Below are 12,685 nucleotides of genomic sequence, written 5' to 3'. Positions count from 1 at the left end.
GGGTTGGGGTGAGCTGAGAGGGTGGGGACTGCTCCAGGCTCTTCTGGGCGGGCAGGGAACAGGGCTAGTCCTGAGAGGCGCACCCTCCCCAGGTTCCAGGTTCCGGGCCCTCCGGGAGGAGGAGGAGCCAGGTGTGTGGAAGGCAGGTGAGTCAGGGGAGGGCTTGGCTGGGCACCAGGCAGGAGAGGTAGGAGAGGTGTTACTTCTGGGAGGGGCCCTCTGGGGCCTCCTGTCCATCCCCCCTCCCAGGGAGGTCATGGGGGGAAGCCAATGAAACCGCTCCCAGTCCTCTTGCCCAGTCTCCCCATTCACTTCTAGCCCCGCAAGAGCCTTGTGGCAGGGGTAGGGGTCTCTGCCCAGCTCTGCCAGGGCCCCAATTTGGGGCACTTTTGGCTGGTGGCCTGGCGTTTGGCTGGTGGCGTGGCGTTAGCCTGTGGCTTGCAGGTCCCACATCTCTGGCCTGGACAAGGCTCAGGTCTGCATTGTCTGGCCTGAGTTCCTCGGGTCTGGGTGCATATGGTCAAGTGGTGTGTGGTGTGTGCCTTCGGGGTTTCTGCAGGATTCTGAAGTGTGTGTGTGTGTGTGTGTGTGTGTGTGTGTTGGGGGAGGCAATGTCTATACCTAAGAAGCCTAAGGTGGGAGGAGGCAGTATGGGAGCTTGAACTGGGGAAGGTGGGCGTGGGTCTGCTGTGTGCAGCAGACGCTGCTCTGTCGATTTGCCTTGGGCTGTCTTCTCCAAGGGCGCAGGCACGGCTTGTCAGCACCTTGGTGAGAGTGTGTGTTGTGTTTGGCGAACGCACGCTGCCGAGCAGGGTATGTGCATCTGTGTGCCGTGTACGTGGAGGGTGTCATGGTGGTGTGCTGCCTTAGCGTGGCTCTGTCAGGTGTGATCATCGGCCGTTGTGATGTGTTGCCTCCTTGGTCCCTGTACATTCATGGGCGTCTCGGTGGTATAGCCTTAGATGGGGCGCTGTGACGTCAGCGTGCTGGTTGTACGCACGGTGCGTAGCTGCGTCGTATGCGTCAGCGGGCTGCTGTGGTGGGTGTGTGTGGGGAGGTGTGGCTGTCCGTGGACGTGGCGGTTTGCGCACATGCGCTGTGTAGGCTGCGTAGAAGTGCCCCTCTGTGTCGCTCTGTGGGTGTGGGTGTGGGCAGCGTGTGTTTGTGCAGCCCCGCGGGTCTGGCCTGTGCTGAGTGACCTGAGATGGGAGCTCCCTGGGCCCTGACTGCCCTTCCTCTCAGCCCCTGAGACCCCAGGACAGCAGTGGTCCTTTGTCAGGCCACAGGAAGTCCCCACCCCCCTCCATCTGCAGGGGACCCAGGGAGGGGCCCAGACTGGCGGGCTCCAGCCTCCCTGGCCATTGTTCTGGGGCCTCTTTGCAAAACAGGATGAGAGGCAAAATGTGGACCTGAGCCTGGACCCCTGTCCTCCCTGAAATGACCCAGGAGTCCAATAAAGAACCCCTGGGGAGGAGGGTCAGCTGCAGATGGGGAAACTGAGGTCTAGCATGAGAAAGGGGTTTAGCAGAGGGTTCACAGCTGTTAAGGACAGAGAACTTGAAGCTTCCACACCCTCATGTGCCCATCCAGGGCCCCGTGGGGTTTGGAGGACAAAGAAATGGAACCCCTGGAAAGACACACATCTGTGTTCCGGTTCCCATTTCTGAGTACTTACCATGTGCCGAGGACTGACGCAGTGTCATAACTGTAGGTTAAGTTGAAATGTTGTCCCCATTTGGGGCACCTGGGTGGCTCAGTGGGTTAAGCCTCTGCCTTCAGCTCAGGTCATGATCTCAGGGTCCTGGGATCGAGTCCCACATCGGGCTCTCTGCTCTGCAGGGAGCCTGCTTCCTCCTCTCTCTCTCTCTCTGCTTGCCTCTCTGCCCACTTGTGATCTCTCTCTGTCAAATAAATTAAAAAAAAAAAAATCTTAAAAAAAAAAAAAAAGAAATGTTGTCCCCATTTTGTACATGAGGAGGCCGAGGGCCATACGGTACTAATTCATTGATTCAACAGATATTACTCTAAATATTACTCTCTTCTAGGTATCATGCTGTGTGACTTTGACATCACTGATAATTAATGCAATTTCACAACTGTTTTTCTTTTTTTGTTTTTTTATGTGGTCTCTCTGCCCAACACAGGTCTCAAACTCACAACCCTGAGATCAAGAATTGCATGCTCTACCAACTGAGCCAGCCGGGCACCTCCTGTGCTATGTGATTTTGAGCAAGTCCCTTACCCTCTCTGGGCTAGGTCCTGTGCTTAGCTCTAGGGACATAGCAGTGACCAAAGGAGCCACAGTTCCTGCCTTCCTAGAGCTCACAGCCCAGGGAGAGCGTGGGGTGGAGGAAGATGAATAATGCCCAAGAAAACATCCATCATTTAAGGTGGAGATAAATTCTATGAATAATTAAGACCAGGAAAATGTGCATGAAAGTGAGTACCCAAGGCAGGTTCTAGGAAGGCCTCTGAGGAGGTGACATTTAACCTGAGACTTGAAGAAGTCTTATGACGATCGGGATGAGTGTTCTAGGGGGAGGGAACAGCAAGGGCAGAGGCCCTGAGGTAGGACCTGCTCCTGGTCCTGTAGTAAAGGAGACCCGTGGCCTGGGAGAGAAAGGGCGGGGCAGGTGGTGAGGTCTGTAGCTGTGGGCAGGGGCAGCAGGCTGGGAGGGGTTTGGATTTTATTCTCAGTGTGATGGGCAGAGAGACAGTGTTGGCGGAGACACGGTTCTGGGGGTAGAATGTGTTTGTGTTTTGGGGGGAGAGGGGGGCCTTGTCGTCTCCTGTTACAAGGGAGGGGGCGGGGACAGTCAGAGCCAAAGGTCTCTCCCCCCCAGCTCCAGCAGTCCCAGCCCAGAGGCGCCGGCCTGGCGGCTGGAAGACCATGCTGTGGGCACATCTGGGGAACAGCTGCCGGGCCAGGGCCAGAGCGGGTCACGTGGCCCAGGCAGGCCCGCCCTGGAGCCTACAAGGCCAAGACTCGGGAGGGGCAGTGGTGAACATGCCGGACATGAACCCGCATCAAAAAGGATGCACTCTGCAGTGGAGACACGTGTGCACACAAGTCCCTCAGCCCCACACAGCCACTGCCCTGGGGAACCAGACCCCCTAGATTCAATGCCACATCCCAGCTGTGTGATCTGCTGCAAATCACTCAACTTCTCTGGGCCTCAGTGGCTTCAGTGGAAAAGGGAACATAACATTACTCCTTAGGTCATGGGTTGTTTTTCTTCGTTGGATAAATATTCCCTGGGTGTCTCCTGGGTGCCAGACACTGCAGTGAGCCCCGGGTTACAGAGGGGAAGAGGACTGTGTGGTCCCTGCCCCTCCTGAGCTCACTGTCTTTGGTTAAAACTTGTAACTATGCCTGATGCAGTATGAGCACTTAGAAAATGGGAGTCCCTGGGCCCTGGAGGCCACAGGAGGGTACTTGAAGGCAGAAAGGGAGATGTGGGGACAGAGAAATAATGCCACCTCTCGGCATAGCTTATTCACTCCCCCAGCACAGTACCAAAAGGGCTAAGCATTATCTCCACTTCACAGATGAGGAAAGAGGTTCAGCTGGCTCCTGGTAGAGGAGCCAGGATTTGAAGGTATAAAGGGCCGTGGTCCCTCTTCCTCTCTGGCCCCAGTATTCTCATCTGTGAAATGGCACGTGATAGTAATACAGCCACTGCCAGCCCCAGGGAGGAGCTGGGGAAATCAGACTGTGCCAAGGATGTGTGAAGGGCTTCCAAAGAGACCCCTGGCACGAACCCTGGGTCGGGACCACAAGGGTTCTTTTAATGAGTCCTTCAAATTTCCTGGCCACCGAAAGAGGAGTCTGTTTTCCTCAGCTGACCTGGTATGTAGGACTGGGAGAAGACTGCCCCCCTCTCAGGGCACACCCTGAGGGAGAGGGCATGCAAAATGCCCATTTGGCAACCAGATAAACAGACGGTCTTTATTTAAACTCCTTGTCGGACCTTAAATAAGTAAGAGATGATAACCGATGTCTGGGAGTACCAAACATTTTCTGGAAAGGAATGAAGCCAACTTCCCCCCGTGTGCCTGGGACGGGTGTGAGTATAGGAGGGTCTCACTATTTCAGCTGGGAAGCCTGAAGCAAGCACAGAGAAGAGAACATTTCAGAGGGTCTGCAAGCCCATCTCAGAGCTCCCTCAAAACCCACAGAGCTCCCTAAAAACTCCTGAAAGTAACCCAATGGGTCCCCTGGAATTGGCCAGTTGCTATGCCCATCCACTGTTTAGTGAGCATTTATTATGTACCAAGACCGTGGCAGGCACTTTACCAGCCTAATCTCAATGACTCCCCACAGTAACCTAGGGAAGTGGGAACTTCTGTCATTTTGCCAGTGGAGAAGCAGGGGCTCAGAGAGGTGAAGGGTGTTCCTTCAGGTACAGTATAATAAGGATTTGAAGCCTGAGCTGTTGGACCATGAACCCTAGCCCTTTCCACTTTTCCACAGTCAGCTGTTTCTCTTCAAATTGTCAAAGTTTGTCCAGACACCAGTGGCCCCACCCGTATTCATTCAGGCCATTTCTTCTTGTGCCTTTCCTACATAGAATGCCCAGAGGAGAAGTCACCTCCTCTAGGAAGCCATTCTGACTTCCTCCAAGATAGATGTCTTCCTTTCTTTGTGTTTCTAAGGCACCTAGTGGGAAATTTCTCAATATAGTCTCAATGTGAGAATAATTCCTTTCTATGGCCCCGTGGCCAGCACAGGACCTGCAGGAGGTGGGTGTTTGTGACTGCTAAGTGCACTTAACTATTGGGGGTCCTAACTGTCCCTTGACTTTCTCTCCTGTTTGTCTGCAGAGTGTCATTGACATTCAATCTCAACCAAAGAGTCAGACCAGAGGGAGGTACACTAAACATTTGGAGCTGGCTTTTTATGACACAAAGTAGTACATGAATACATCTTTGTATAAAAATATATTCAAGAGGGGCACCTTGGTGGCTCAGTTGGTTAAGTTTCTGCCTTCAGCTCAGGTCATGATCCCTGGGTCCTGGGATCAAGCCCCACATCAGGGTCCCTGTTCAGTGGGGAGTCTGCTTATCCCTCTCTCCCGGCCCCTTTCCACTGTTCCTGCTTGCTCTCTCTCTCTCAAATAAATAAAATTTAAATACACACACACACCTATATATATTCAGGAAATAACCATGTGTAATGGATCACAGACTGAAATGTAAAACCTAACACTATGAAACGTCTGGAAAATACAGGAGGAGAAAATCTTTGTGATCTTGAGTGAGGCAGAGATTTCTTAGATATGACAAGAAAAGTGTGATCTATAAAATTTAAAAAAACTGATACACTGGATTTCAACAAAATTTAAAACTTCTGTTCTTCAAAAGATACTGTAAAAAGGATGCAAAGAACAGACACAGGAGATAGTTGCAAATCATACGTCTGGGGATTTGTGTCCAAAATATATAAAGAACTCTTATGATTCAATAAGAAGAAGACAAGCAAATGAAAAGAAACAGCCAAAAGATTGACAGGTAGCACGAGGGACCTCTGTGATGGAACCATTCTGGGTCTTCATAATGGTAGTGGTCATGCGGATCTGCACGTGTGATAACATCGCGTAGAACTAAACACAAGCACACAAGCAAGTGTGCGTAAAGCTGGTGAAATGCAGCTGGGGTATTGTATTGCCAGATGCTACCTCAGGGAAACGGGTGAAGGCTATAAGGGATCTCTCTGTTATTTCTTGTGACTACATGTGAGTCTACAATTACCTAATTTTTTTTAAGGAGCAAGTGAATGACCCTTCACCTAAGACGATGTATGGGTGACTATATGTCATATAAACACACGAAAAGATGCTCAACATCTTTAGTCGTTAGGAAAATGCAGATTAAAGCCGCAGTGTGACACCTTAACCCTTCAATCAGAATGGCCGAAAAAGACTGATCATACCAACTCTTCGAGAGGCTGTGGAGGAACTGGACCCTCAGTGTTGCTGATTGGAACGAACATGGAGGGACGCCTGCGTGGCTCAGTCAGCTGGCGTCTGACTTTGGCTCAGGGCATGATTCCACGGTCCTGGGATCGAGTCCCACATCGGGCTCCCTGCTCAGTGGGGAGCTTGCTTCTCCCCCTCCTGCTTGTGCTCTCTCTTTCACCGGGACAAATAAATAAGTAAAATCTTAAAAAAAAAAAAAGGGAGAGAGAAATGTACATGGAATACCCACTTAGGAAAACAAGTTAGCGATTTCTTATAAAGTTACAAAAATACTTTGTGACCCAGTCATTTCACTACTAAGTATTTGCGGAAGAGAAACAGAAGCATAGATTCATAGAAACACTTGTTCACAAATGATGATAGCAGTTTTATTTGTCCTATCCCCAAACCACAAACAACCCAAACGTCCTGGACAAGTGAGTGGATAAGCAAATCCTGGCATATCCATATACCACTACTACTCAGTAATAACAAAGAATGGACACGGATGGATCTCAAAATAATTATGTGGAGTTAACGAAACTAGGCTGAGGGGCGCCTGGGTGGCTCAGTGGGTTAAACCTCTGCCTTCAGCTCAGGTCATGATCTCAGTGTCCTGGGATCAAGCCCCACATCAGGTTCTCCGCTCTGTGGGGAGCCTGCTTCCTCCTCCCCCTCTGCCTACCTCTCTGCCTACTTGTGATGTCTCTCTGTCAAATTAAAAAAAAAAAAAGTTAAAAAAAGGTAAAAAAAAAAAGAAACTAGGCTGAAAAGTTATTTTTTTGATAGGAAAGAAAAAAATATATATAGTAAATACTCTATTTCAATAATATACAATTCTAGAAAATGCAAACTAATCTATAGAGAAAGATGAGTGGTTGCGTGGACACTGGGTGGAAGGAGGAGGGAGGAAGGGATTAGGAGAGGCAGAGGAAAGCTTTTATTTTTTATTTTTTTTTAAGATTTTATTTATTTATTTGACAGACAGAGATCACAAGTAGGCAGAGAGGCAGGCAGAGAGAGAGGAGGAAGCAGGCTCCCTGCTGAGCAGAGAGCCAGATGTGATGCGGGGCTCCATCCCAGGACCCTGGGATCATGACCTGAGCCGAAAGCAGAGGCTTTCACCCACTGAGCCACCCAGCCGCCCCCAGAGGAAAGCTTTTAAAGCTGAGGAAGTATATGTTAATATTCTCAACTGTGGTGGTGGTTCATGGGTATATATGCATGTCAAAAGTTTTCAAATTGTACATCTTAAATATATGCAGTTAATGTGTGTCAATTACACTTCAATAACAGTGTCTCAGGAAAAAAATATAAGAATGAAATGTGTATGTGAATAAGAGTGAAGGTCCTACTTCATATTGTTCTTCCCTCAGTCTTCACTGAAGGACATCAAGTTTTATGTTTGTTCATCTTTTTTTTTTCCCTAATTTTTTTTGGTCGAATACAATTTATTTATTTATTTATGCTTTTATTTATTTATTTGCCATACAGAGATCACAAATAAGCAGAGAGGCAGGAAGAGAGATGGGCAGCGGTGGGTGGGAGGCTCCCCACTGAGCAGACAGCCTCCATCCAAGGACCCCGAGATCATGACCTGAGCCGAAGGCAGAGGCCTAACCCACTGAGCCACCCAGGTGCCCCTATTTTAATTTTTTAAAAGTAATCTCTACCCCCAACTTGGTGTTTGAACTCACAATCCTGAGATTAAGAGTCCCATGCTCCACCTACTAAGCCAGCCAGGAGGCCCTGTTGAGGTGAAATTTAAATTCTTTTTTTTTTTTTAATTATTTATTTGACAGACAAAGATCACAGGTAGGCAGAGAGGTAGGCAGAGAGAGAGGGGGAAGCAGGCTCCCCACTGAGCAGAAAGCAGGATACAGGACTCGATCCTAGGACCTTGAGATCATGACCTGAGCCGAAGGCAGAGGCTTTAACCCACTGAGCCATCCAGGTGACCCTGAAATTTAAATTCTATGAAATGCACAAACATATACAGTCCAGTGTGTTTTGACTAATTCATGCACTGTGTACCACAAGCCTCATCATCATATAGAACATTTTCATCATTCTAGAAAGTTCCCTCACACCCCTTCTGTGGCAACTCTCACCCTCCACCCCCAGAAGCAACTACCATTCTGATTTCTTTCACCAAAGATTAGTTGTGCCTGTTCTAGAACTTCATATAGGAGACATTACATAGTACCGTGTTTGAAATTTTTCCCACAGCTTGATTGCCTGGTTTTTTTTTTAATTAATTTCTCAAAGAAAATTTTTTTAATTAAAAAAATTCATTTCCAGATATGCTTGTACTTGGGAGCAGTATGTTTGCTTTTTCACATGTAAGAGGTTCTACCTTGACCCCCAGTCTAATACTTGGTCTCTCCACCAACAATGGAATCTAGATATCTCTCAGCCCCACTTCCCACCTGCTGCATAGACATTCCACAGCATTGATGTTCCATTCATAGCATGTATGTTTCACTCATAGTTCCTATAATGCCCCTGTTGATGGACATTTAGGTTACTTCAACCTTCCCTCTTGAAAATAGCACCTCAGTGAACATCCTTGGGCAGACATGTTGGTGTCTGTGTGTGTAGGTTTCTCTGGAATTGATGCCTGCAAGTAGAATTGCTGGGTCAATTAATAAACACTGGGTAATGAATTAATACTCTAATTTCCTCTGGCTGGTCATTGTCTTTCCAAGTCTTTAGCAATTGTTTTGCACAGCAAAATGTTCTCTTCAGTCATCAGAAGATTGCTAAACAAGGCTTAGGCAGTTTGGAGACTTTGGGGGGTGTGGTAAAGGGGATGAGGAGTCTGGTTAATTAATTAGTAATGTCTCTCTCCTTTGAAGCTAGTCTCACTGATCAGTTTTCCTGGGTCCCCCATGTGGAGGCACAAGCCGGGTTCACTGGCCCCTCCCCCAGTCTTCTGTGGGAAAAGGAAACCTGCTATACCCAGTGAATTAATTGCTGTTGGGTGGGGAGGAGGTGGAGGGGCCATAAACATAATACCAACTCTCTCCTTGGTGGGTACAGTATTTTAGTCCTGCTAAAGCTGTGTGCCCTTGGGTGGATATTCTAAACTTCGGTGTCCCCCGTTTCTGGACACTCTAGGGCTCCGGAGCCGGACTGCCTACCCTGGCAGAAGAAATCGCTTTACACCACAGTGCCCCTGTTATAATAATGCAGCCATTACAACTGCGATTGTTCTTGGGAGGCTTTTTGAGCCTCAGTTTCCTCCTTTGCATAAAGAAACCAAAAAGACCCCTCTAGAGTTGTGGCCAGAATTACAGAAGTTGATAAAGGCAAAGGCTGCACACACTGAAGTAGCACACACTGAAGTACACAGGGCCTTGCACGAACTAAGAGTTCAATAAACCGCTTCTGTCATTATCCAAATACCAGGCAAATACTCTATTAGGAATCACAGAGGGCCGGAGACAACTAACTTTTCACCCAGCTGCAGAGTTGGGATCAAGTCTCCCCTGGCGGGAGGGGGAAGCTAGGGGTGCGGAGGAGGAGGTGAAGAAACGTCCCAGCGGTCTGAGGTGTGAGCCTGGAGGGCGAGTCCCAGGTGTGGAGTCCGGGAGGTAAGGTGACCCTTGCCCAGCGACCGCGCCCGCGAGGAGCGCATTCCCAGCTTCCCGCCAGAGGTCCGCAGGTGACTGGCCCAGCGCGGCGCAGTGGGGGAGCGCTCTAGCAGGGTTTGCCGTCTCCATGGCGACCGCCCGCGCGGCGCCAGCCTGACAGCCCGTCCCGGTTTTATGAATGGGTGACGTCACGGGCCTGGCGTCTAACGGTCTGAGCCGCTTGTTCAGACGCTGACACAGACCCGCCCGGGAGGTGGGGGGAGCACTCGAGCTCCGCAGCTGCCGCGCCGTGGGAGGGAGACCCTGATCGGAGGTCTTTGGAGGGAGGAGGGGAGAGGGGGACAGGAAACAGCCAAAAAAGGGAGAAAAATTCTAAAATCACTAGTTGATGCAGATTTGGGGCATTTTTGCAGGGGATGCAAATTTAGGATAGAATCAGGCCTTGCAGCCCCCCTCTGGGCGCCTTCTATCCAGTTCGTGTCCCAGAGGATCGGCCCCCAATCCCAGAGGAAGACTTTCCCGAATTAGTTGCTCCCGCCCCGAGGGGCCTGGGTAAAGCCTCCCTGGTTCTAGGAATATTAACCAGCAACTTTCTCTAGGAATTAGGTAAGGAAGAGTGTAAAGGAGGGCCCGCTTTAAGTTTCGGTCCAAAGAGCCGGGAGGTCAGCCTCCCAGAAGCCCGGGCTCTAGTCCTGGGCTCTCTAGATAACCCAGAGCTAGCCGCTTCCCCATCCGGGCCTCAGTTTCTCTCATCTGTAAAATGGAGCTGGAGAGTTGAGAAGATGAACCTGAGAAAAGTGATTCTTGAAGTCTTTTCGTTGTCGGCAATGCTTCCCTTGCGAGAAGACCAAAGTAGCCCTCGCCTCCACTAGCCACCCCACCCCGAGCCTTCACACTCTCTGTTCCTGAGACTTGGGTTCCCTTTCCAGGGCCGTGAGGGTGCACGAGTGGAGCAGGAGGCGGGACCCAGAGGCACCGGAGACCACGCCTCTAGACCGCCCATTGGTTGCTTTTGAACCTCTGAGTCCGCCTCTAGCGGTGGGGGCATGCGGGGCTGGAGAGCCGCGGCGCCTCTATAAAGACGGCTCCCGGGCTCAACCCTCGCATTCTACAACCGTGTTTTTCAAACTTCTCGATCTTTGCTCTCGCCCGGCGTCCGCCTCCTCCGTGCGCTTCGCCTCCCTCCTCTTACTCCGACGCCAGAATCATGAAGGTCGCCAGTGGCAGTGCCGCGGCCGCCGCGGGTCCCAGTTGCGCGCTGAAGGCCGGCAAGACGGCGGGCGGCGCGGGCGAGGTGGTGCGCTGTCTGTCCGAGCAGAGCGTGGCCATCTCGCGCTGCGCTGGGGGCGCTGGGGCGCGCCTGCCGGCCCTGCTCGACGAGCAGCAGGTGAACGTGCTGCTCTACGACATGAATGGCTGCTACTCGCGCCTCAAGGAGCTGGTGCCCACCCTGCCCCAGAACCGCAAGGTGAGCCGGGTGGAGATCCTCCAGCACGTCATCGACTACATCTGGGACCTGGAGTTGGAGCTGAACTCGGAATCCCAAGTCGGGACCCCCGGAGGCCGGGGTCTCCCTGCCCGGGCTCCGCTCAGCACCCTCAACGGCGAGATCAGCGCCCTGGCGGCCGAGGTGAGATCCGAACTGGAGAAGGCGAGCATTTTCTTTCTATGGATGGGTAAACTGAGGCCCAGAGAGAGGCGAGGGGTGGGTATTTGGCTCCACGTCGGCCCCATCCTTTCGGGCACCTGGCTATGCCACGGAGATCAGAAAACACGCTCACTTAAAGTGTCCCCTGGGGAAGGGCTTGCAGCCTTGTCCCCTCCGACTGTCTCACCTCTCCTCCCTCTTTTTCACAGGCGGCATGTGTCCCGGCGGACGATCGCATCTTATGTCGCTGAAGCCCCTCTCTCCTGGACTGGCGGACCCCAGCCTTCCAGGGGGGCGAGAAGAATCCATGCTCTTTGATCCTGCAGAGCGCCTTGCCAGAGCTGGGGAGGCACAAGATTGAGATCAGCGACTGTGGGGCGCTTGCTGGATCCAGCCCAGGGCCAGGGGACTGAGGAGGGCAGGCTGACTCTCTCTGCACCTACCAGCCACCAGACTTGGGGGACCCCCAGTGTGTTTCTATTTTTTGAAAAGCAGACATTTTAAAAAATGGTCACGTTTGGTGCTTCTCAGATTTCTGAGGAAATTAATTGCTTTGTATTGTATATTACAATGATCACCGAGAATATTGTTTTACAATAGTTCTGTGGGGTGGTTTTTTTTGTTGTTGTTGTTGTTATTAAACAAATACTTTAGACTGCGGAAAAGTTGCAGTGATTTCTTGGACTGAGGGGAGGGCCTTGGGATGCTGGTGACCCCTGACCCTTTTCACAGCTGGTGCTGGGGGGAAGGGAACTAGAAGGCCACATCTGGACTGTCCCTTTTACCGACCTGAACTGAGTGTTTTCCGGTGTCTTTAAAGTCTATTCTTTCCCCATCACTAGCCATTTCCCTGCTCCCTGGTGTCATAAAATTAAATCCTCTAGACCTCTAGGGTTATCCAAGTGGTCTTGGGCCATCTGGGTCACCTGGGGAGGTTGTTAAAAAATCAACCTGCCAAGTACCCCTGTCGGTTGAGTATTACACAGGCCATTGAAGTCGGAGAACCTGGTCACTGGGCCACCTCCATCTTTGCCAAGATGGGGGAAGGGGAGACCTAGAGGAAAGATTTGCCCAGAGCCTGAGGCAGGACCTCTGTCGCCCCATTCCCCAGTGGGAGGTGCCTCCCCTGTTGGACTGCCTAGCCCTGGATTGTAGCAGGCTGCCCTGGGGCTCCCAGCTCGTCCAAGTGGGTGAGCAAGTTGGCAGAGCCAGCCTGGGCACAGCTGCTGGGCCACCTGCTCTGGGTCCAGGCTCTGCCCCCTCACCCTGGCCCGGGTATGCCAACAGCTCACGCAGACCTCTCTCCCCCAGGGTTCCCGTGTGGGCTGAGGAGGAATGGGAGAGTCAGTCCCCAGCTCTTGAGTAGGAGAAAGCTGTCATTGGCAAGGGGCTATCTGTCTGGACATGTGTGAGTTTGTACTCGGGGGAGTGCATAGGAGTGTCTGGGCCTGTGTTAGTGACATGAGTGAACTGGTAGATTTCCC

The 12,685-nt window shown here is 51.3% G+C and overlaps 1 protein-coding gene across 1 annotated transcript; it reads left to right on the top strand.

Annotated features, from left to right (window-relative positions):
- The first annotated feature begins 10,685 nt into the window (after positions 1 to 10,685).
- Positions 10,686 to 11,862, top strand: ID1 (inhibitor of DNA binding 1, HLH protein). Its single transcript, XM_032858949.1, has 2 exons — positions 10,686 to 11,183; positions 11,411 to 11,862. The coding sequence occupies exons 1-2, from the start codon at positions 10,761 to 10,763 to the stop codon at positions 11,450 to 11,452; spliced, it is 465 nt and encodes a 154-aa protein (XP_032714840.1). The 5' UTR covers positions 10,686 to 10,760; the 3' UTR covers positions 11,453 to 11,862.
- The last annotated feature ends 823 nt before the right edge of the window (positions 11,863 to 12,685 follow it).

Source organism: Lontra canadensis, unplaced genomic scaffold (genome assembly GCF_010015895.1).
Source record: "Lontra canadensis isolate GAN:19392208 unplaced genomic scaffold, GSC_riverotter_1.0 scaffold16, whole genome shotgun sequence".
Taxonomy (NCBI): domain Eukaryota; kingdom Metazoa; phylum Chordata; class Mammalia; order Carnivora; family Mustelidae; genus Lontra; species Lontra canadensis.
Note: the sequence above shows the minus strand (reverse complement) of the source record. Positions and strands in the feature narration are given on the sequence as shown.

What these genes read in the sequence shown, in the direction of transcription:
- ID1 (XM_032858949.1), top strand. Translation starts at nt 10,761, where the DNA reads ATGAAGGTCGCCAGTGGCAGTGCCGCGGCCGCCGCGGGTCCCAGTTGC. An exon ending in TCAGCGCCCTGGCGGCCGAG is followed by an intron (nt 11,184 to 11,410) that starts GTGAGATCCGAA and finishes TCTTTTTCACAG; the next exon opens with GCGGCATGTGTCCCGGCGGA.